We start from the raw sequence: 25,539 nt of genomic DNA, 5'->3' as shown, positions 1-25,539 counted from the left end.
AGGGAAAGCATAGGGAAGGAAATAACTAAATAAATAATTGAGCTAGGAACATAATTAGTTATAATAATAATAATAATAATAATAATAATAATAATTATAATAATAATAATGATAACAGTTATAACAATGATAAAGTCAAGGGGGGCGCCGCCCGCCCACTGGCAGTGAAGCACAACTGGGGGCACCGTCGGGGACCTCCAGAGCAGGTCAGCAGGGTCAACCAGGTTGTTGTTTCATTTTGTATTTATTGATTTGAAATTCTAGTTGTGCATTTATTCATTTTCTATACATATACACACATTATTTCTTTTTTTTTTTTGACTGATTGGCCCAGGTTTGGGGCGCCCCCCCAAACCCTTATAGGACCCTTTTTTTGTACTTAAATTTACTTAACGTCCGTTCAAGGTGGAGCTTTCAATTCTTACATATCATATTCGAGATATTTCATATCTATCTAAACATCGTAATAAATCTAGAGCTGTTTCGGGCCCTCTTAGTTGCCCATGAGTGGTTGCGACTTGGGTGTGTGATGCAACTACGTCATGGCAGGTGTATTGCTGAGGACCCAAGCATGGACACAGGAAGTGGGGGTGCTGAGGGTGCTGCAGCACCCCCTTTTTTTCTGTAGGCCTATTGTTTAACTGCAAAGGAAATTAAAAATATATATATCCTATTACTAAAATATGTTTTATACTGTCTCATATGAATGTGTAAAAACAACGTGGAGAGCATCCTGATGAGCCAAGGCACGGTATGGATTAAGATTACATAGATAGATGGAGAAAATGTTTGTAACACATTATTAATGGTTAATAACTGGTTTGTGAAATGTCTATAAACATTATTTGGATGGCTTTTATAAAGTTGCAACTGATGATTATAATACTCTGTTAAATGGTTAATAAATACTTTGTAAAGCATCTATAAACATTATTTAGATGTATAGGTAATACTTTGTCAATGGTTAATAATAATTAGTTTCTGGTCCATCTATCTACGTAATGTTTATAGATGTTTTACAGATAATTTCTTAAAAGGTTTACAAATCATTTGGTAATTATTAACATAGATTTAATACACTAGATAAAATGTGTAATGTGTGAAACAATAAACTGTTAATAAATATTTTACTAATTTAATCAGAATGTAAATGTTATCGATTCATATCAGTTATGAGCTGATACATCTGCTATAACAATATATGACTAATTATTTCACATTACACAAACTAATGATAAAATAACATAAATTATATCATTACTAATAATTAGTAAACATTAATAATGTCATGGTTTGTTAACAGTAAAATACCTTTTAACTAAAGTTTAATTGACTATCAATTTACCATTTATTAACGATGGTTATTAATAAAGTCTTGCCCGTTCACCTACTGATGTACATACTGAACGCCATTTGAAGGAAAACAAGTGAACGATGTGATTCGATTCAGCAAAATTATTCGCAATTTCCACCTCAACTGTGAGTCAGTGTGACCGTCTGTGTGTTGCGGCTTTATGCAAATATGGTTTAAAATGAAGTCGTTTGATTGGCTGTATGGAAGTTCTCCATATACTGTACATAGACAGAGTACTAACGGTGTTCCATCCAATTAATGCAAGAATAGGAGGCGCCATCATGAAACCATAAAATATAGTTTCAGATTTTGCCTGGATTTAAACAGAATTTAAAAAAAGCTATTTAATTGGACTTTAAAGGTCCCATATTGTAAAAAGTGAGATTTTCAGGTCTTTTACATTATAAAGCAGTGCTATAAAAATACTGTTAAAAAATCAAAACGCTCAATATACGGAGAAACGCACACAGCCCGTATTTGAAACAAGCCGTTAGGATTTCTGTCCATTTGTGATGTCACAAATGTACAATATTTAGACCATTACATGGTTTAAATGTAAACATTCTAAATGTGTCCCAGTTTATTTCCTGTTGCAGTGTTTGTAAATAACATCAGCTGACAGGAAGTAAACATAGACCCACATTGTTGCCTAGCAACGCAATTCCGTTGCAATTCTGTTGAAATGCGCTAAAACTGAGCATTTCAGACAGAGGGTAAATACAGGTATATTCAGACAGACAGTATGAGGAAAATAAAGTTGTTTTTTTAACATTACAGCATGTAAACATGTTCTAGTATAAACAAAAAATACAAGTATGAACCTAAAAATGAGCACGATATGGGACCTTTAAAACTTGTTTGGCATCAAACCTGTTTTTTTTTTTGTCCACTCAGTAACAGCAGAAACAAGCTGTGAACGCAACATTGACATCACCTTTTAAGTTTGTATGGTTAACTTGTTATTAAGCATTTGCTTATTTACACATCCAGCAGTTACGGAGCAATATTGGCATCCTTTTGCAGATGTTTGTGTCCACCTTATGAATGTATGTCCAATATTCACTCTTTTAGCTCTGTTTTGGTGTCCACCAACTCCTGAGGAAAAATATGTAGCTCTTTAGCTGCTAAAATGCTCCACTATGTTCACCAGCTAGTCTCTATCTGTGTCTGACTGGTGCTGAGCAGGTACAGTGTAAGGTGGCTTTATTATAACTTTTTCCCCTAAAAACTGCTGCTGCCTACTGCAGCCGAAGACAACGCTACGAAAGCGCTGAAAGTGGGTCAAGGTAGATGAAATCTGACAGTGTAAGAGGATCTGAGGGACGATTTTTAGTTATTCCGGTTATATTGTGGTTTGGGTCCACATTATGCAAACATGCATACATGCACAGTATGTCTATCTGCATGTATTGTATTTCTCGACACAACTCTTCAGAGTGTAGTTTCCCTGTCTGTCACATCGCTCCTACTTTACCCTCCCTCTGATCCGCTTACGTGGCAGTTTAAAAAAAATGTGCAGGTACTCGCAGGAAATTAAATAGAGCAGACACGATCTCTAATGCATGTTATCTCTTCTCAACCTGTATATGTCCAACTTGCTTTTTACATTTTTTTTGTTATTAAACTCTTTATTCATTTTAACATCATGTGGAGGAAAACTACTTCTTTTAATTCTCAAAGCTTAAGTATTTAGATATGATATATTAATCCCTTCCAGGACTGGACACAAACCTTTCAACTACAAATGAAGTGTGATGTGTCTCCTTGTTGCCTCTTTCCCGAGTCAGCTGACTTTTTTTTGGTCCACTGAATCAGGATGGAATAACAAGATAACATAGCAAGAAAAGTGTCCTCAGTAGAGTGCAGATCTCCACCAGGTGTGTCTGCAACGACTACTGCTGAATTGATAGAAGAAGTCCCGCCTCAAGGACTATTTCTTTACAACAGACCGTTGCTATGGACACAATTCTGATCTCGGACTCTGTCGGACCATTTTTGTGTCAAATTATTGATTTCTTCAGTAAGTAGCCGTGTAATAAGCGGGATAATGTACAGCTAGGGGGTCTTTGTTGCGAAATAAACCCAGACAGGGTGATGCGGCATTATCCTAAAGGGGTTTACTTGTAGGAGACTTGGATTGGTCTTTAATTAATGCTAAAAAGGGTCAAGAGTACGTGAAATACAATGTTCTAATCCCTCCTGATTTTACTTTTCCACTTCAATAGCCAGCATGTTCACAACTTAAAACTAAATAAATCTACTTGTTAAACAAAGAGAGGCAGGGGAACACATTGGTCAAATAATAATCCCAGGCGAACCTCTCACAATCAGCTGAGTAGCCACACAGCGGTGGTGCACTTTTATATTTGAAATATGCAAACACAAAAAGAACCTTATTTATATTTTGTAATTAATATTTCAGAGGAGGGAGAAGCCTTTGATATTTTTTTTTCTCTTGTTTTTCCCCCACTTTTCTACAGAAGGCCAAAGAGGCCACAGGTTTAATTATTCTTGTTTCCCAAGATCACAGAATAATTATTTTATGATGTCGACATCATTATCATAGCCAACCGCAGCTGCAACCCATAAAGAAAATCTCATAATATTCCTATAAGAACATAGTATGTGTGTAATTATTAACAGTTAGTTTACAATATAGCCTACAGAGACCCAATAAGGCACTGTAGTATCACTATGATATTACTATAGGGGCTGAAAGTGTCAGTGCTTGTGGTGGTCGACTGGTTGTTTGTCTGTTTAGCTCGTAGAACTTCCAGGTCCTGTTCCAGATTTAGTCAAAGTGAAGATACCCATATGAAGGTTGTGGTACTGCAGTGCTGATCCTCTGCATGGTCGTCATTGTGACAGTCTCTGCCCCCTTGAACTAATGCCTTGTCTTGCTCTGTGTCCGCTCTTCAAAGGCGGAGGTAATGAAAACAGGTCTCCACAACCAGATATGGCTATATTCTGCGTTATTTGTTCAGTGGATCAGTATTTAACATAGACTTTAGCTATATAATAAGTGGATGTCACCGTGACGTCACCCATTGGTTTGTATGCCGTTTTGAAGCCTCGATTTTGGCATTTTTCACCATCTTCATCTTGGTTTTTGGCTGTTGCCATCTTGTTTTTTTGCAACCAGAAGTGAAACGAGAGGGTGGAGCTGAGCACAACCGAACGCTGAATGAGACGCTTTTAACTTAACTGTTACAACCAAAATGTTACAATTAACTTTTCTGAACTGAAAACACACTGTGAAAGGGTTAAAGTTCTAAGACGAAAACACGGACCGGTCGGTGCCGTGGTAGCGACCTGTCAATCGCAAGGTAGCCACGCACAGCAAAGCATCCCCTGCTTTATGGTCTATTTGACTCTAAATTCACTGTACTTTGTTATTATTGTCACCTATAGTGGTTATTTGCATAAAAACACCCAATTCAAATGATTATGATTATTTAGATATTTGCTTCGATTAAAAAAATCTTGGCAAGCTGCTCAGAGCTAGTGTTAGGAAGTTAAACAGGTAATAATTCCCTCTCTAATATCTATTTTATATTGATGTGAAAACATCTCCTACAGTACAAACAACTGGATTTATTCAAGTTTCTCGCCCAAAACTTCAGCATTGGCTTCACTTTTCAGACCCCGGAGATGCCCCGCTGCTTTTAAACAAGGATAAACAGTAGAAGCAGAGACAGCCACAGTGAGTGTTCAGTGAAATGTGAGCCAGCACCTCCGACACTTACTCAATGTATACAAGGTTGTTTTTTTCCTTTGCTGTTGCTGTTGCTGTGGAAAAGACTGGCAACCATTTTTGCTGACCTGTGAGCTACCGTTTTGCTTACGGCTTAGCTCAGCACCAGTATCCCCATCTCTGTCAGAAGTAGATAACTCCGTAGGGTATCTTCATGTTCTTATATATACTGCTGGGCTTTTCCCAGGAACCTCAGATCCCTGTATCGTCCTGGACCTGTAGCCTCTCTTCCTCATCTATAGAGGGCAGCCTTGTAACTGGAAACACTTGACAGTGATCACCCATCTCTTTAGTTTTGGTCTTTTTTGTATTGCTCTCTATTACACACATGCACACACACACGCACGCACAAACATGCACACACACAAACATGCAAACACACGCACATGCACACGCACACACACAATAATTATAAATTTGTGTGTGTGTGTGTGTGCGTGTGTGTGCACGTGTGCATGTGTGTGAGCCCACTCTGTGATTGGGTCCGGGCTTGTTTGATTTCTCCGTGTGGATTGGATAATCCCATAATCTGATAACGACCCACTGTGCAGATTTAGTGATTAAAGTTCTGAGGCAAATGGTTGTTGCCATGGCTGCCAAATAGAAGAAGAGAATAAATCTGTGTGTGATGATAATGTATGTGTGTTTCTGTGTGTGCGTGTAGGGGTGGGGGGCTGGGTAGGGGGGGGGGAGACAAATGCTGAAGTAGTGCTGAAATGTGCATGTGCAATCACAATCCAAATCAGGAAGAGGTTTACTGCCAAGTAGGTTTTTTACATACAAGGAGTTTGCCTTTGTGTTTTGGTGCATAATGGTCACAATTAACATAATTAGAGAAGAGGGGGAAAAATGTACTGCAAAAGTCAAGAATCGTAATAGAAAATAGAAATTTTATAATAAGAATGAGAAATAATGAAAAGAGCTGACTGCAAAATATTGACTGAAGAATGTGCACAATATGTTGTTCACAGTATGAAGAATACTGTATGTGCAATGCAAAAATGTGCGTTAAAGCTTCAGTAGGCAGTATATTTTTTGGCATCATTGGGCAAAAATTCCATAATAACCTTTCAGCATATTGTAATTCAAGTGTTCTGAGAGACTGCAGACTTCTGCACCTCCTCATTGCTCTGTTTTTAAAAAAATCTAGCCCATGACGGGAGACTTTAACAAATCACAGGTCATTTCAGAGAGAGAGCCTATTCCTATTGGCTGTACTCCGGCTGGTGGGCGGTGCTTGGTATTTCCTCAACTGATCTCAACATAGCTGCCAAACTTTCTAATTTTACAGCTAAACAGTACACTACAAGATGTTTCTGAAAACATTTGAGGAGAGAAATAGACATTAACGTAACATAATATTGATTCATATTTGATCAGCGCTGCCTAGTTCGTGAGTGATTGACAGCTGCTCAGAGACGGCAGACTCCAGCTTGCCACTGATTGGCTGTTTTCCTCCGGTCTGTGAAATCTTGCAGATGCCATTAGGAGCACCGGGAGACACCAGAGGAACATGATTTTTTTCAGATTACCTGTCTCATGCACTACTGTCAGGATATGGTGAACGTTTTTTTAATCATATTTGCTCCATTTCTACCCACTGCAGCTTTAAACTAATTACTTTTTATCAGATTGTGACACAAAACAAAGGTGACGCTTAATCAACAAGAATATGGAAGACAGATCACACAAAATATGTTAAGACGCTTTCCCCCCGAAGCATATTACAAAAAAAACCCAAAAACAGAACGCACAACCTCGACAGTGAAGTCAGTGAATATACGGCGACCCCATGCATCCCTCAGCTTTTTTGGTTCATGCTTGAAGCGCCCTTCAGTTCTTTAAAGCCCCACAAAGATGCTTTGAAGAACTGCTAAGCTTCTCTAGGTATTAGATTTAAAAAATGCAGGATTTCATATGTTATGTAATCCAGCGGCTGATCAAAGTAAACACAAGTCACCCAAATCAAACGCTCATTGAAAGAATTTAGGTGGCTTACCCCAAACATTGGCTTGCCATTTGAAAAACACGCAAACAAACCAAACCCAAACCGAACCAAACCATTGCAATAGCAGTGAAAAGAAGCTGCTGATGAATATAAGGCTTAAGGTCCTGAGCGAGACAGTCACGTCCCTCTGAGAGGCTGTCAGGATGATGAAAGGAACGACACCGCCCTCTATACACATGCAAATCTTCCTGCTGAAAAATCTTAACATTGAACATAAATGTGTTTTTGTTCCATTGAGAGAGCAGGAAGTTCAGGTCAAATGCATTTATCTATGATGTGATACAAGTGTTCCCCCGATCACAGCTGCAGGAAAAACTCTCTAAATTACTTACAGCATTTAATCGTTTATTTTTCAGCTTGAGTTTTGTGAATACTTCTGAATTTAAAAGGCAGTAATGTATGTCAGAGTGACCGTCACAGAGGAGCCTTAAACCTGTGTTCCACTGGGTCAAACCAAACGTCTCCTAACCTGGGGGTCAGATGAATAAACCATGCATATGCCATTTACTACACATAAACTGGTATTTATTGAAAAGAAGAATGTGCACCTCACACATACTTCAGACCATGATACACACCGTATACTAGAGGCACAATGTTTCCAGTCAACACAGCGCAGCATGTGTAAAATGTCAATCAAGGGTGAATTCTTGACTCTGAAGCAAATTCTAAATGAATCATTGATCATCTTTCTGACATTAAATGGTGATGATTGAGATATCGCCGATGATGATAATGGTTTACACATGCATAAATTTGTGAATTACTAAACTATATTTCTTTTGTTTGTTCAGGTCGACACAAAACAATCAATCAATCAACATTTATTTGCATAGCCCTTTACAATAACCAAAAGGTACCCAAAGTGCTTCACATTAACATCAAGAAATAACAGGAATAAAAAACATAACATATCATAAAATCATAAAAAGGTACATAAAAAGCATAAGGAAAATGTCACAGCGCTACTAGGTATTAAAAGCCAATCTAAATAAAAAAGTCTTGAGCTTAGATTTAAAAAGTACTAGGTCAGTTATAGTGCGTATATCAGGGGGTAACTTGTTCCATAGTTTAGGAGCAACGACAGCAAAAGCACGATCATCTCACAGCTTATACCTCGACCTCGGGACTTCTAAAAAAGTTGACCCGATGACCGCAAAGCCCTGTTATGCTCGCGGAGAGTTAAAATCTCAGACAAATAAGGTGGGGCAAAGCCGTCAATGGCTTTAAAACAATAATCAAGAGCTTCAAATCAATTCTACAGCAAACTGGAAGCCAATGGAGTGAGTAAAGTACGGGGGGTAATGTGTTCACGTCTGGAAGTGTTCGTTAAAAAGCGAGCAGCAGCATTTTGCACAAGTTGGATGCGCGCGAGGGAAAACTGGTTGAGACCAACATACAGTGCATTACAATAATCAAGTCTCGAGCTAATAAAGGCGTGAATTGCCTTCTCAAGAGCGTGTCAACTGAAGAAGGGCTTTACTTTAGCCAGAAGACGAAGCTGGTAAAAGCGAGAGACAATCTGTTTAAAACAAGAACTGTCTGGGCAGGTAAACACGACCTGACACACAGACAAAGGCACAATAACTAATTACTGTAACTCTCTTAATGAGGCAGAACGTTTGGCAGGTGAAGCGAATGATTTGACTGTAGTGATCAGTCAAAGTAAACTAGCAGCCATCAGTCCCTGCCAGCAGGTTTCCTGCTTGCCAGCACAAATAGGGGAGATCCCAGAACAGCCCCAGATTCAGCACCCTTGTGTCACGTGCAGTCCTAAAATTTACGCCCGTTATGCACAGACTACAAATGTGTGAATATGTCTGCATACACAGACACCCAGTGTAGTATATACAAAATGTTTGTGTCCATTTTCAGCCTGATGGTGTATGACAATAATTTGCAAGGTGTTTAGCATGTAATAATTACGCCTTTCTTGATTTCTGCATGTCATTTGTACGACATCTATCCTGTACTGACTGCAATGCAAACGCATAAATGCTACGGTATTAGTGACGTAGTATAAAAAAGCGAGAAAGACCAATTATGGTGGGCAGGTGGGGAGATGGATGGGTACAACAAACACCAGACTTTTAACCAGAGGCCTGTTTCACAAAACCTAGATAGGAGATTAAGCTGGGATTTTCCGGTTACCCTGACTCAGTTTAACCTTGACTCGGTTTCATGAAAGCAGTGGCACATAAGTTACTATGGAGATGTATCGTGTGCAGCTAGCCTGCTCCAGACCAGCTAACAGCCAGGCTTGATTAATCCTGGTGCCTTATCTGTTCAGTCAGCAGTCACTCCGATCAGATACCAATGTGTTTTTTTACAGTTAGTCCATTATGTATGTATTTTGCCTTATTTTTATAGTAAAAATAAATACTTAACTTAATACATACCATCATACCTTGCACATGTATGAGCAGTAATCGCTAGTGGTGCCATAGAACGACCTGAGTATGTGGAATTACACTGAATTTGCTGAATGGATATGATTTTCTCAAACTCATCCCACAGGTTTCCATCCTATTTCACCAATAACTTCCTTGTTGGGGTACATGCAGGGACACTTTTGTCATGTACAGTATGTGGCCCAACAGGCCAGTATTACCAAATGTGATGACGGCAGCGACAACGAGTTGGCTACCGTAGCAGTCAAGTGTAGCAAGCCAAGCTTACATCTATGCTCCCAAAGCCTGTGTCTGGAGTCAGTACAAGACGGCTGGGTTAGGTAATACTGTAGGCTGGACAGCCTCCAGCTTCTTCTAATCTCAACAACTGGGTAAACATCAGAACCATGGCCTGTCTTTAGAGGAATCATTGGTGTGTAGGTGGAAACAGTAATGATTTTTTATTGGGCCATGTTTGGTTTGTAATTGGCTTTTTAAAAACCTAAACAAATCCATTAGAAAATCCAACAAAGTGTACCACTATATTTGAACTAAAGAAAATTAACCAAAAATTGAAGCTGCATTAATTGAATTGTTGGCCTGATGAAAGTAAGTCCAATATTTACTCTACTTTTAGCTCTGGTTTGGTCTCCACCAACTCCTCAGAAAAATAGCTGCTAGAGTAAAAGCTCCCACTATGTTCACCAGCTAGTCTCTAATTTGGTCCGTTTGCTTTTGAAAGGGTCAGTTCACCCAAATTACAAAAAAGAAAATCCGTGTCTGAATTCAGAATTTGTTATACATCTAAACTAAAGTACAGTGGATTGTTTGAGTCTGTCTTTAAAGCTGCCCTAATCAATATTTTACATTAACAATGGATCAAATGACTGTTTGTAGTGTGAACGCTGTCGCTCATGATGAACCCACTGAGAATTATCACCAACTCTGCAGCTCCACTCAACTCAACGTGTCAAGCCAAAATGTATTGTTCTATTGCCAGAACACACGCTTCAAATGTTATCAGCTGATCCAATGGCCGTTATCAGTGGCATGAGCATCATATAGATATGGGTTAGATGGGGCCCGTTACACCTACTAGTAGGTCCGGAAGGTTGTTATCATCTATTCATGTTCGATCACCGATGCGAATACAAGAAGACAACGCCAACCTCTAGTGGTCGTAGTAATTATGACGGAAGCAAAGGCGGAAGTCAGGTGACGTATTATAAAGAGCGACAAAGTCCGAAAAGGAAGGAGGTCAGGGTGGATCGATGGGTCAAACAAAAGCTAAATTTTGGCGAGGAAAAACTGGCATGTCCATTTTCAAAGGGGTCCCTTGACCTCTGACCTCCAGATATGTGAATGTAAATGGTTTCTATGGGTACCCACGAGTCTCCCCTTTACAGACATGCCCACTTTATGATAATCACATGCAGTTTGGGGCAAGTCATAGTCAAGTCAGCACACTGACACACTGACAGCTGTTGTTGCCTGTTGGGCTGCAGTTTGCCATGTTATGATTTGAGCATATTGTTTTATGCTAAATACAGTACCTGTGAGGGTTTCTGGACAATATCTGTCATTGTTTGGTGTTGTTAATTGATTTCCAGTTATAAATATATACATACATTTGCATAAAGCATATTTGCCCACTCCCATGTTGATAAGAGTATACTATAATACATATATATATATATATATAGTATATATATAATGTTATGTTGTCTCGGCTCATATGTTATGTTTGTGTGGAATAATCTGTGCTTACTGTTACTGTTACTGAGTAGCCCTCTTATAAAGGCCTATATTTAGCACTTAGTTGTGCCATATGGATTTGTGTGTATTATCCTTTTGCCATAAGCTCATCATCTCCTTATCAACTCTTCATATCTGCTTGGCAGCCGTAGTGCATCATGAGAGGGAATATGGCGAGCCAATGTTAACAACAAGAATCAGATATCCGGGCTCCTCCACAAAAAACAGAGGCATGTTCCAAAGGCTGAAAGTGCCTCTAGGTTTTGCCAGGTATGTCTTCAACTGTTTCACAGTCCGTTAAGCCAAATTTACTGGCAGGTACTGTAGTTCTTGTGTCTGCATGCCAGGGATTATGAGGCTACGCTGAGCTGATGTAGTACTCTAGGAAATTTACACATGTATTTAGCTTGGTAGTAAACATGCTGGTTAGTGGTTGGTGTTCGTACCAAATTAATGTTTAGTCTGCATGGGCCTTTACATCCAGAGGTGTTGTATGCAGGTATAAGCTGATATTGTTTTGCATTAAGGCTGACATTTTATGTCAATATTCGGTAACTTTTTTCAGCGTTTCTCAAAATTCAGTGAAACAGTGAGCAGACTTTATTGTATTGGATTAGATTGATGAATCTTATCTGAAGCAGCATTAAGTCCATCATAACAATAAACTCCATTAAACCCAGGCTCATTATATTCTTAACATTTTAGCACCTCTTTTCAGGTAGGCGAGCAACACCACCTCAAATATTTGGTGGGAAGGAAACATGCCTTATATTGACATAAACTGGATTAAACAATTTAGTAAGGTCCCGTGACGGGTGTTTTCATTCACAAATACACACCGATTGCGATGGAGCTGCCATGCAATGTGTGACTGAACCCCCATGCTGCCCATTCAGTGTCTTCAGGACAACAGGGACCACCAACCCTCTCTGCCTCCTGAGCCACTGCCCCCATATACTGTGATACCCCAAGTGAATATAGAAAATGGACGGATGTGAATTAGTTCAAATTAGCTGATATGGTCAAATGTTTAAAAAAAGTCAGTTCCCTAAGATTGCTAACCTCATATAAATGACATTCAATGAGAGAGAACAGTATTGTAAAATATAGGCTATCGTTCTAAACCAGTTGTTCCCAACGTTTTTGACTTGTAACCCCTTAAAACAAGGTAATGTCTAATTGTGACCCCTAATAACTGCTCGCGGTCTGTATATTTATGGGTTATGATGAGTTCAAACAAAGAATGATTTTACCCTCTACTTTTATTATTATTTATTTTCAAAAAAATTTTAGGCCCGAAGATGTGAAATAATCTGATAATGAAAATGGAGTTCTTAAAAAGTTTGGGGTGTTTTTTCTCTCTCTGCTTTCCATTCTGTTTAGGGGGAATAATTCCGATATGTTATCTCCATGGCTTACACCCTAAAAAGTGTGACCAATGGTTATTTAAAAAAAATGAAGGCAACAAAGTGACACGTAATATAATTGAATAGATTTTACTACTACAAATTTGATTAAAAAGTATTGAATTAATTTAACTACATTTAAATAAAAATAATGAGTAAATCCAAATTAATTTCCAAAGGAAAACTGATTTATATTTACAGAATATCTGGGTGAAATTGATTTATATTTATTAATTATCTGGGTGAAATTGATTAAAAATTACTAAATATCAGGGTAAAATTGATTTATATTAATTAATTATCTTGGTGAAATTGATATATGCTTATTAATTATCTTGGTGAAATGTATTTAGATTCAGTGAATATCTGGATGAAATTGATTTATATTAATTAATTATCTTGGTTAAATTGATTTATATTTACTGAATATCAGGGTAAAGTTGATTTATATTGACAAATTATTTTCGGTGAAATTGATTTATGTTTACTAATTATTTGGATAAAAATGATTTTGGATTCATTAAATAAAATACATTATATCAACTAATATTTTAGCACATTGTGGCTTGAATCTATTCAACAATATTGATTGTCACTTTGTCTAATTTACTCAATATCATGCCGTTTTGGTGCCACAGTTTACTTAAGTTGGGCCAACAGATCACAATGTATAAGTACAGCAGGTAAACATTTATTTGAGCCACTTTATCTTAATAAATTTCTCCAAGTGCAAAATGCAAAAATACGATGATAAAGTAGAGAGAGGGGCTATAGTAAAACAAAGACAGAAACCATGTACTGTATGTGTACAATAGGGATACAATTAATATTTACCTGACAAATTTACACTTGAAAGTTCAATCAATATTTTTGAACGTGAGCTACTCTCTCTCTCTCAAAGCCAGAAACCAGAGAAGTAAGTCGCAAATTTTGTGATGTCATAAAGTGTGGAGCGGCTCCATAGACGATAAATGGGAGGCTGATTCTGTGAAACCCACAGAATGTTTGTTTTCTTTTTTTATAATGAGCTTTATTCTATTGTAGTGTTCTCAGCTGTGAAAGAGAAAATGTCCCCATATACTCAGAACATTCCCCTGGCTGCCCTCAGTGTCGTCTAGGACATCTCTCCCTATTCATCGTCTATGGAGCAGCTCCACACTTTATACCCTATGACATCACACGTTTGAGTTTTAGCGCTCTAGTTTTTGGATTTGGGAGAGAGTTGTTCATGTTTACTAATATTTTTTTGGACTGTCTTAGACTATAGGAATAACATGTATGAATTTTGAAAATGGGCGTAGTTCCCCTTTAATAATCTCACAACCCTTATGAAGGAACCACTATAACTCAAAAGAGGAACATAATTGCAAGACTAATCAACACCACTTACCACTATCTATTTCAAATAATCATTTTTTTTTTAATAGAATAACTCAATGTATTTATCAAAAAGAATCTATAGATTGATTGAAAATGAAAAATAATTATTTGCAGCCTGGACAAGCAGCAAAACAACACGACTACTCAGATGCTTGATTGACAAATGACAGTGGTTCATGGTTCATCATGGATGTCATCTGAGGATTAAATTTGCTCTTTCTAAATGGAGAGCGGGACACATGTAGCCTATTAAAGCTTAAGTAGGCGAGATTGGAGCAAATATGATTAAAAAAAGTTATCTTTAGAAAATGGTCGCTATATCGTGACAGTAGTACATGAAACAGGTAACCCGATAAAAAAATCATGTGTCTCTGTGTCCTCTGGTTCTCCTAACGGCATCTGCAATATTTCACAGACCGGAGGAAAACAAGCAGTAAGAGCTGACCTGGAGTCTGCTGTCCAGCTGCTGTCTATGAGAGCCGGCTGTCAATCACCCTCGAACTCCGACCAAATGGTCAAACTAGGCCGTGCTGATCAAATATGAATCAATATTCTGTTACTGTAATACCTATTTCTCTCCTCAAATGTTTTCAGAAACATCTTTTAGTGTACTGTTTAGCTGTAAAATTAGAAAGTTTGGCAGCCATGTTGAGATCAGTTGAGGAAATACCAAGCACCGCCCATCAGCCGGAGCACAACCAATAGGAACGCTCTCTCTCTCTGAAATGACCTGTAATTGGTCATAGATTTTGTAAAGCCTGAAAACAGAGCCATGAGGAGGTGCAGAAGTCTAGATATCTCTCAGAACAATTGAAATACAATATGCTGAAAGGTTATTGTGGAATTTTTGACCAATGATGTCAAAAATATATTGCCTACTGCCACTTTAATGTGTTCCTCCTCCTGCTCTGAATTGAGCTGAACAGGTGTTAGTGTAGTGGGGGTGGCTGAGGAAATATTTTATTCACAACATTTTCTATAGTGTAGCCTAATAATAATGTAATGTATCTTTATCATTGTGTTATTATTTATTTTAAATAAATATTTTAAAATGTATGGTTATACATATAAATGAAAAAAAAATGCCTGCAACGATTTCCAATATAACCCCACCTAGATATATTTTTTTTACAAGCTGGTAAATATTTACTGGAACTAAAGAAATTATGAATAGTCTAATACTAGCAATAATCTTCTAAATGGACAGGCTTCCTTTCCTTGCTAAAGCAACTTCAGCAACAAATACGCGCTGTAGTCCAACAACAGGCAGAGGAAAGTGACCTGTAGTCAGTGTGCGTGTGTGTGTGTGTGTGTGTGTGTGTGTGCGTGTGTGAGAGACATAAATGATTTCCAGCCTCTGTGCTTTCTGCGCCCTTTTGTAATTTTTGTCGGCGACTTTAGTTATGTAAGAGATTAAATGTGTGTGTGAAGGTGGAGATGTTAGGAGCGGACAGTCTGGTTAACTGGTATTACAGGCAGGCTGCTCCTACACTGAGCAGCAGCATGATGTGGCTGCTGGCTGACGGCTGAAGGGCTGCTGGAGCTCCGAACAACCGACCGACCGACCTCAACCGGAGAAACTGGCTCCCAATGACAAGATGCCAACCTTTTCAGTCATGTATAAAGGAGCTGTCATCATTAGCAGGTAAACGTCAACGGGAGGTCTGTGGTGGAGACGCTGGTTGACGCTGCTGCTTTCCTACTTTAGTGAAGTGTGTGTGGTTAAGTGGTTAGTGGTGATGTTCACGGTTCCTGTTTGTGGAAGAGTTAAATGTGCATGTTGTGTTTCTGTGTGTGGAGAAAACAGCGTGTAAATGTAGTGGGACTCGTGCTGTGCTCGCACGCTAAACTGAGTTATTCGGCAGGTGCGCACGAGACGTTAATGGTGTTTGAATATGGAGGTGTGTGATGTATTCCGTGTGGGTGATGAGTTCAGGGGGAACACGTTCTGCATCAACACGTTGGTAGAAACACCTGGCTGGTGCTGGTGCTGGTGCTGGTTCTGGTTCTGGTGAGCGCGTTGTTGTTCAGGATAGAAACTATCTGCATCTGTCGTGTGATGCCGCTCGTGCGCCGCGCCGCACCGCGCGCAACGACAGGAGGCTGTTTGGTTCCATTCATGTTGCTCAGCTGCGTTTGATTTATTATTTTCTTTAAAGAGACAAAAAAAGTTCGATGTACTTTTACAGATGAAGGGGTGTAATGTTGAAAATTGGAAGAAGTCAACCTGAATCCATATCTATTGATTTCCTATAATGGTTATAGATGTCCTATTGACCAAATGCAGCTATAAACTAGTGAATCACAGATTAACTTCCATTTTTTAAATGTTAATGGTGAGCCTTTAAAGTTTAATTTCAGATCATCAATTTTGTCTAATTTTAATCCTTAGAATTTCCGTATATATACATCAGCAGAAAGTACTTGTTTTATATTATGGATATAGGCTTCATAACTATCAGGGCCGCAACTAATGGTTATTTTCATGATCGATTAACCTTCCGTTTATTTCCTCGATTAATCACTCAATCTATAAAACATTAGAAAACAGTATAGGCTCGTTTGAGATGAGCAACGCCTGCGCAGAATCGATCGCCGGAGATCAGTGCGCAATGCGTGCCGGTTAGATCTGTGTCTGACTTGATCCCAACTTGCTCTGACGTCATGCGCACGTAGGCGACGATAAGCTCACGAGATCAAGGGGGCCGGCCGCAGTTTTTAGAGCCAGGTGCGGCAGCTGCTCTCCGCTGACTGCAAGACCAAGGGCATGATGGGAAACGCCTGGCTGTCGCCCGATCAAAGAGCTGATTGCCTTTAGTTTTTAGCTTGAAAATTGACTTTTATCGATTCAGCGATTAATGCATTACCAACACAGTCGCCGATACATTTTCTGTTGATCGACTAATCGATTAATTGACTTTTTGTTGCACCTTTAATAATTCCGCTTATTCTGAGCCAGAACACAACAAGCTGCTAGGGATACATGATTCTAGTTTATATGGTATGATTACATAATGGTCAACATTTGGAATTATATACAATAACACATTTTCTATTGTGGTTTTGTAAAAGATGTTCCCTGATGGAGGCATTTTGCCATTTTGGGCACTATTATGCAATCATAACACAGCACTACTTGTACTGTAACTGTAACTTCAGGAAATCAGGTTTTAAGGCCTAGCCAGCCCACAAACTTTTAAAGAAGAATTAAGGAGGAAATCTTGGCTCTTCTTTGTGTTTACTACTCTGGTGCCAAATCATCCTGATTAAATGGAATGAATATGATCTCATCAGAAAGGCCTGGAACCATTGGGGGCAGAGAGCCTCTCATTTGGCTTAAATAAACATGTTTTTGTGGTAGTAATGGTGTACTGTTGTACATATTTTAGATTTAAAGGGAGTTATGAGAATCAAAAAGCGAGATTTTTTTTCACCACAGTAGAATATATTTAGCAGTATGCATCTTGCTACCTGCTTTTAAAAGTTAGTAAAATACAAGAAATGTATTTTTATTATTTTTTATTATATAAATGTATATTTAACCACATTCATTTAGACTATATTGAGGCACTGTAGAGCCTTGCTTAGATGAGGATTTGAGTTTTTTTATCTTGTGCTTTACCACACAAGGATGCCCATCACCTGTACATGTGATTAATTACTAATATACAGTATATTTCTGCTGTAGTTGTGGTGTTGATGGTGACATTATTGACCCATAAAGGGCAATAATGTACCAATATAAAAGGAGAACAAGATGTCTGCAATATGATGTAAACAATGCAGTTTCCAAATAAGGTTTTCCTCAGGGTACTTTATGGAGCTGATATTTGCGCATTTCCAAAAACCTGTTGATATCCAAGTCTTTCATAATGTTTAACAGTAGGTGTGTTTCTCCTTCCGATCAGAAATGTGGGCTTCTTTTGGGCAGGCATCACTGCAGACTGCGACAATAGGCCATGAAAACTGACATGAAAACCCCAATTGAGACGCATATTGTGAAAGCGTTGTATAGATGTCCAAAGAATGCTCCTAAAACCTGAACAATATCGACATATCCCACATGTCTTAACCGAAAAATGCTCCATTCGGAATAAATCCTAATTCAGAATATCCAAACAGAATATGTTGTTATCAAATATGGAATATTGCCATATTCTGAATAATAGTGGAATATTAGTGTGCATGTAAATGTTGTCAATGATTTCAGATTTTGTAATGTTTTCCCTCAAAGCCCTGTCCTTGCACTCAAATAGCCCCTGCCTGCGCTTGGATTAGCTCTGCTTCTGCTCAAACTGTAGGTTGCACTCAGATATGTTGTTGCTTGCACAGATTTTCTGCTCCAGCTTCAGCCCTTCTCCTCGCACTCAGGCTGCTTCTGTGTGTCTTTTGAGACTTTGGAGGCGGGGATGGAATAGACGGTGGCACTAGCCGCTCGCGTCTCGCGCTCATGCTCGTTGGTTGCAAAAGGATACCGTTTAACCCAAAACATGAGCACGTTCATGCACAACACTGGTGAAAGTATCACTGTTTACAGATCATCAGTAGTATGAATAATACCCCACACCTCCTCCTGTCTTCAGACTTAATGAGCTGCTGCTTTCCTTCATAAGAACGTTGTTTTCAACAGTCTGTCCTCTGTTAGCCTCATTGTTTCACTGACAGCAGTCTCAGGTTGCTACTGATGAACCCTCTGCATCTGAAATATTGATAATCCTCCTTGTCGTTCGGGTGGTAACCAGACAGGGAAGTTCCATTGCTGAGAAGACATTGTCCCAGATTTCCAAAAACTATGAACACCATAATCTCTATATTTTACCAACAAAGTGTTGCTAACAGTCTTTACAGGTAAACAACAGATATACAGTATGTGTGCACTGGTTTATCGTGCCTATTTTACACCATCTTTTGCAATGTACAGTCTGAGTAAATTGATGTTAATTGCTACTTGATCCAATGTCAGATGGATTAGGAATAAGGAAAATTGGGCTAAACCGGAGCGGGCAGTTCTTGTGCAGCATTGTTGCGTAAGACTACGATCATTTCTGCCAACCTCATCTGCAGGAGATTTCCCATAGTACAGTACAGCACATTGTTTTATTCCAGCTCACTTAACTGTTGCTGATTCCCTAAGGCTTTGTTTATATAGAGGACGACACGTGGGTGGCATATTAGATTTACACAGAAACATTACACTGACGTTAAGGATTTAGAATGATACATAAAAAAACACATGAAATGAGAGGAATTTACACACCTGGTTTATTCATCAACCATTTCTTTTAATTTTGCTTAAAGCTTCAGTAGGCAGTATATTTTTGGCATCATTGGGCAAAAATTCCATAATAACCTTTCAGCATTTTTACTAATTCAAGTGTTCTGAGCAAAAACTAGACTTCTGCTCCTCCTCATGGCTCTGTTTTCAGGCTTTAAAAAATCTAGCCTGTGACGGGAGACTTTGCCTCCTCAAAAATTATGTTCCTCTGTGTCCTCCGGTGCTCCTAACGGCATCTGCAAGATTTCACAGACCGGAGGAAAACAAGCAGTAAGAACTGATCTGAGGTCCGATGCCAAAAATATACTGCCACTAGTTTCTTTAACGCATTAACTCAATCGATCTTTCTGAGGTTGTAGCGGCTCAGTTTTAAAGCTAGAGTGAAGATACTGGTATCATAGGAAACTAGAAAACCTAAGGAGTTCCCATTGGTACCCTTAACCTCTGACCTCTGACCTCAAGATATGTGAATGAAAATGGGTGCTATGGGTACCCACGAGTCTCCCCTTTACAGACATGCCCACTTTATGATAATAGAAGAAACAAATCATCAGCGCTGATGACGGCTTATAGCTGAAACGTGTTCGTTTACGCTTGATTGCCCAGAATAAACCAAAAAAGACTCTTTATCTGTGAGTGCCGTTGAGTTGTTTCTTCATTTCTTACCACTACCTGGCACCCAAAACTGTTCAAGATTTGGAGACGTGCTCGCTGCTATTTTTATATTTTAACTTTATGATAATAACATGCAGTTTGTTGCAAGTCATAGTCAAGTCAGCACACTGACACACTGACAGCTGTTGTTGCCTGTTGGGCTGCAGTTTGCCATGATATGATTTGAGCGTATTTTTCTGTGCTAAATGTAGTACCTGTGAGGGTTTCTGGACAATATGTGCTATTGACTTGTGTCTTTAGTTGATTGCCAATAATAAATATATACATACATTTGCATAAAGCAAGCATATTTGTCCACTCCCATGTTGATAAGAATATTAAATACTTGACAAATCTATCTGTATTTCTGGGTTCTGCTCGGTTAGTGAACGATCTGAAGATGAGCACATTTTCAGAGGGGCTAAATGAACGTATGTAGGGGTGAGACCTGTCAAAAAGAAGACTGCCATTGCCTCTGCTGTTAAGACTATTCTAAAGATAGATGTGGAGGTCTGAGGCGGCAGCAGCAGCAGCAGCAGCAGCAGCAGCAGCAGCAGCAGCAGCAGCAGCAGACACACACCCACCAACACTTCTTATTCAACACTGCTGCAAACCGAATAATTGTTTTCCAGCCAGCATTCAGTGTTGGGGGTGCTCTTATAAAGGAGTCACATGCTTTTAATTCATCCATTCAGAGGTGTTTATTTGCAACTCTCAGCAAGTGATAGCAGATAGTCTCAACATAACAGTCGTCTCTACAGAAACACTTCCGGTATTTGTCCAGGAATTACAGGCACTATTTATTACTACTTTTATGGCAAGAAGTTTTAACATTTAATAGCTAGACTGGATATTCATTAGAGATATCTGCTAATTCAAGATATCCCTAACTCTATTTTATCCGTTATTACATTTTAACTAGTACGATTCAAACTACTTTTGCCATTCATGTGCATGGGGTTTGTCATAACAGATATCCATAATTCAGTTGCGGATATCCGCAACTGAATTATGACTAGTCGTAATTCCAGTTTCAGGTATCTACAATTTAATTATGACTAGTCATAATTCCAGTTCAAGATAAATTGAATTCCCCTCAATTGAAGATATCTACATTGTCCTTTTTAGATATCTAAAATTAGACGTTGTAGATATTTCTAACTGGAGTTACGAATAGTCAAAATGTAATTACAGATATCTAGAATTAGAGTTTAGACTAGGCGAAATGACCATCCTCTCGCCCTAGGCGCTTCAGCCTTCCCTTCATCCAGAGCGAGTACCTTGTGCCTACGCGTTTACTTCCGTGGATATTCCGTATCATAGCAACCAGATGCAACAAAAGTGTCTCAACGTAAAAAAAATAAATAAAAATGCTGCGCCTCCAAAGCGCTCCCAGCTGTGTGTTTTCAGAAGAGCGTCTTATGTTTTCAGCTGGGAAAAAAAGTGCTTTGGTGGACACAGACTGTAAGGCTGTAGGGGGAACTCTCTGAGACAGATATAAGGCTCTGTATTCATCACACAGTCAAATTCCACTCAAGCGCTCCCTCGCATCCAGTATAGCCACAGTCTCACTGTGTAGCTTTGCAACTGAAGGGTCTATAAGTACAAAAGAAGATTTAGCTCTCAAAGTTACATTTGTGATGCACTTATTTATTTTCTCCTCTCTTCTGTCTCTCTCTCTCTCTTCTCTCCATCCTCCTCATCCCTCCATCTCTAACAGGACACTAATGGGTCCATACGGAGTAGACAGAGCTGTTCATTCCATGGAGTTTACAGACTGCGAGAATGGCCTGGGTAAGTCAGTTTTTCTCTCTTCAGCAACCATGGATAGAAGGAAGTACTTCTCAAAGTAAACATGTAGATGCTAATGTGTTTCCTACATGTCCTCTCCATCTTTATAACTGCGTATACAGTTCATGGTTATCAGGGACTGGTGCCTGTGCCAGCATTAACTGGATGAGAGACAGGGTTCACCCTGGTTGCCAGTCTTATCACACAACTAACACATACACAGACAATACTTACTCCAGTTCACCTACGCTGCATGTCTGTGGGAGAAAACTGGAGCACCCAGAGGAAACCTACACTGATGCAGGGAGAACGAGTAAACTCCACACAGAAACACACCATAAGCCATGGAAATCCATGAATCCTCAAGAATCCTCTGACTAATACTGTATATAATAATCTGTAGTGGTTTCAGACAGTAAGAGTAGCTAGTGTAACGCTGGTTACTCTTAGCGTTAACTCTAAACTTGTACTTACTGAATTAATTAAAACTACTTTCAGGATGTGGGTGAAGTTAGAGCACGGGGACAGCATCTTCAGGATAACTCCGTCCACTTTTAATGATCATCTCCACAGTCGGACAACTGAACACTGACAACAAACGTGCTACATCACCTCATCATCATATCACTCCGCCAACCTTAACCATTACTAAAATTACAGGCAAGATGCACCATGTTATTTAGTTCCCAATCTAACTTAAAGAACAGAATACTATATATATATATATATATATATATATATTCCTTGTTGTGGAATAAACCCCAAAAGGGCGGCACCCCGTGGACCCGACACAAAGTGGAAGGGTCTTGCATCGGGTTTATTTCACAACAATGACCCGCTAGCGGTACATTATCCCGTTTATTACACAGCTACTTACTTAAAGCTTCAGTAGTCAGTATATTTTTGGCATCATTTGGCAAAAATTCCATAATAACCTTTCAGCATATTGTAATTCAAGTGTTCTGAGAGAAAACTAAACTTCTGCTCCTCCTCATGGCTCTGTTTTCAGGCTTTAGAAAATCTAGCCCGTGACGGGAGACTTTGGCCAATCACAGGTCATTTCAGAGAGAGAGAGCGTTCCTATTGGCTGTGCTCCGGCTGGTGGGCCTCAGCAGATCTCAAAATGGCTGCTGGGTCACAGACTGTCTTATTTTACAGCTAAACAGTACACTACAAGATGTTTCTGAAAACATTTGTGGAGAGAAATAGGCATTACAGTAACAGAATATTGATTCGTATTTGATCAGCGCTGCCTAGTTTGACCGTTTGATCGGAGTTCGCGAGTGATTGACAGCTGCTCAAAGATGGCAGCTGGACAGATCAGCTCTGACTGGTTGTTTTCCTCCAGTCTTTTTTTCAGATTACCTGTTTCATGTACTACTGTCAGGATATAGTGACCGTTTTATAAAAATCAGCTTTAAGAAATCAATAAGTCAGATAACGTTACTGCCAAGCAGGTGAAATATAGAGTGATATTGTGGTTTTAGCCGACGTGTGACGCCTCACTGTGTTGAGCGATGCTCGTTCATGTCTATTTAGTGCGAGTAAGCGTGAGCCCGACGCTGACTTTCGTGACTTAACGGCCACAGGTGTCGCTGTTAACAAGCATTTCTGATTCTTACAACCAGTCCCTTTAAATTGTGTAAACCTTTTCAATAAACTTGAGAAGGTAATCTATAAAATAAATCTTCACAAAAATAAATCTCATTTTACACTAGACATACAGTATCTGTGCATCAACCAAGGAATAACAAATACAAGTCTTAATATCTTAATATCTACTTTGCAAAGTTGCACATGTCAAGACAAGACAATCTCTGGAGGACAGGATCTGGAGGGGTTAGAGTTAAAGATTTTAACTATAATGTGTCAATGAAGAGCATGTCTTCATCCGAGTAGCAGAAATGGATGAAGTTGTTGTTAAAACATGAATTGCTGAACTTTACTAAAATAATTTAAAGCAGTATTAATTGACTTTTTGTCCACTTGGGTGCAGCAGAACAAGCTGTTATGGCGAGAGAGGGGAGTTGGAGTTGTGTTTGTGTCCTTTGGATGAATGGAAGTTCACTCTCCTTGTAGCGATTCTGTTTTTGATCTCCACCAATTCTTGAGAGAAATATCTGTCTCATTAGCTGCTAAATGCTCCACCCTGTTCACCAGCCAGTCTCTAACTGTGTCTGTCTGCTGTCTGCTGCTGAGCAGGTAGTATACTGTGGGTTTATCAGAGCTTTTTCACTGAAAACAGCTGCTGCTGCTGGAAAACAGGTTGATGAGAGCTGTGAGACTGAACCAAAACAATAAAGTTGTGTGTGATAAAACCAAAACAATGAGCTGAAAGGCTAAAAACACATTACACATAAAGTAGTCATGTAATCCACATGTTCCCATGTCTGTAGATGGAGGCAAACATCTACTGTTTTAAATCAGTCATCACTAGTAAAACAGTGCAGTTATTTATATGAAGACCAAATCACATGCTCAGCTCAAGCTAACGACGTAATGTACACTACTACTCAATCATCCTCTACTATCTGGCACCGGAGCGTGTTTTTGAATAGCAGAAATAATTGAAGTCCTACTTTTAAAGGGATTTTCTCCGCAGGGTAGGTATCCTTGTTAAGTATCAGTGTGTTTATGCCTCGCAGGGGAAGTAGGTCATGTGGCAAAGCCCTAACCCACTTAACTCAGCTGGGTTAAGAATGCAGGGAGCTGCTGTTGTTTTTATCCTTACTGCACTTCCACACCGCCATGCTGGCGGAGCTTGTGCCTACGCAAGGACAAACAGTCCTTATGCATGAATACAATTACAGTCAAACTGTAAATAGAGGTGCCTTACATAATCGGAAACACATTCATAGCCATAAAAAGCTATTCAAAACTAAACAGTTGTAACTGTATTCAGAATGAATGTTTAAATGCTGTGCCCCTGATCAGAATTGAACTTAATTTTTATTTTTGTTATATATATTTTGTATTAAAGGTCCCATATCGTGCTCATTTTCAGGTTCATACTTGTATTTTGTGTTTCTATTAGAACATGTTGACATGCTGTAATGTTAAAAAAACACTTAATTTTCCTCATACTTTCTACTTGAATATACCCGTATTTACCCCTCTGTCTGAAATGCTCCGTTTAGTGCATTTCAGCAGATTGCAACAGAATTGCGTTACTAGGCAGCTTGGGTCCATGTTTACTTCCTGTCAGCTGATGTCATTCACATAGACTGCAACAAGATATAAACTGGGACATATTTAGAATGTTTATGTTTAAAACTGTGTAATGGTCTAAATATTGTATATTTGTGACATCACAAATGGACAGAAATCCTAACGGCTTGTTTCAAAAGCACAATTTCTGAATGCGGGCTGTGTGTATTTCTCTGTATATTGAGCGCTTCAATACTTTCACAGCACTTAAACCTGCTTTATAATAAAAAAAATATGAAAATCGTACTTTTTACAATATGGGACCTTTAAACCTACGTAATTCAGCTGCGTATGATGCACTTCTTTTACACATGTATTATACTCATTCAAATTAAATGTTTGACAGATCTGCATTAAGAAAACGTAGCTCGCATCACAGCTTCCTTTTCTTTGTTTCCTATACGATTTCTATAGTGTCCATAAGACCATGCATGGTAGCTCACTGGCATCACTGTGTGAATGTGAGGCACATTGTATAGCTCTTGGGGGTAAAAAGGATGTATAAATGTGATCCAGCTACCATGAAGAGAGGTGTGTCATCGTGGATCTGTTGTGGCTGGAAGTT

At 39.0% G+C, this 25,539-nt stretch overlaps 1 protein-coding gene across 2 annotated transcripts in view; it reads left to right on the top strand.

Annotated features, from left to right (window-relative positions):
* si:dkeyp-72e1.9 (syntaxin-binding protein 4) overlaps positions 1-25,539 on the top strand; it is an 89,601-nt gene that overhangs the window by 17,454 nt on the left and 46,608 nt on the right. Inside the window, exons 1-2 of one of the 2 annotated variants that reach the window (XM_037792266.1) lie at positions 15,303-15,692; positions 21,697-21,770. In XM_037792266.1, coding sequence (XP_037648194.1) covers positions 15,646-15,692; positions 21,697-21,770 — 121 coding nt within the window. In that variant the 5' untranslated portion in view covers positions 15,303-15,645. Of the gene's footprint in view, positions 1-15,302; positions 15,693-21,696; positions 21,771-25,539 lie in introns of those variants that run through there. The other variant, XM_037792265.1, reaches the window with a different exon arrangement.

The sequence above is a fragment of the Sebastes umbrosus genome, chromosome 14 (genome assembly GCF_015220745.1).
Source record: "Sebastes umbrosus isolate fSebUmb1 chromosome 14, fSebUmb1.pri, whole genome shotgun sequence".
NCBI lineage: Eukaryota > Metazoa > Chordata > Actinopteri > Perciformes > Sebastidae > Sebastes > Sebastes umbrosus.
This window is presented reverse-complemented; position numbering and strand designations above follow the sequence as displayed.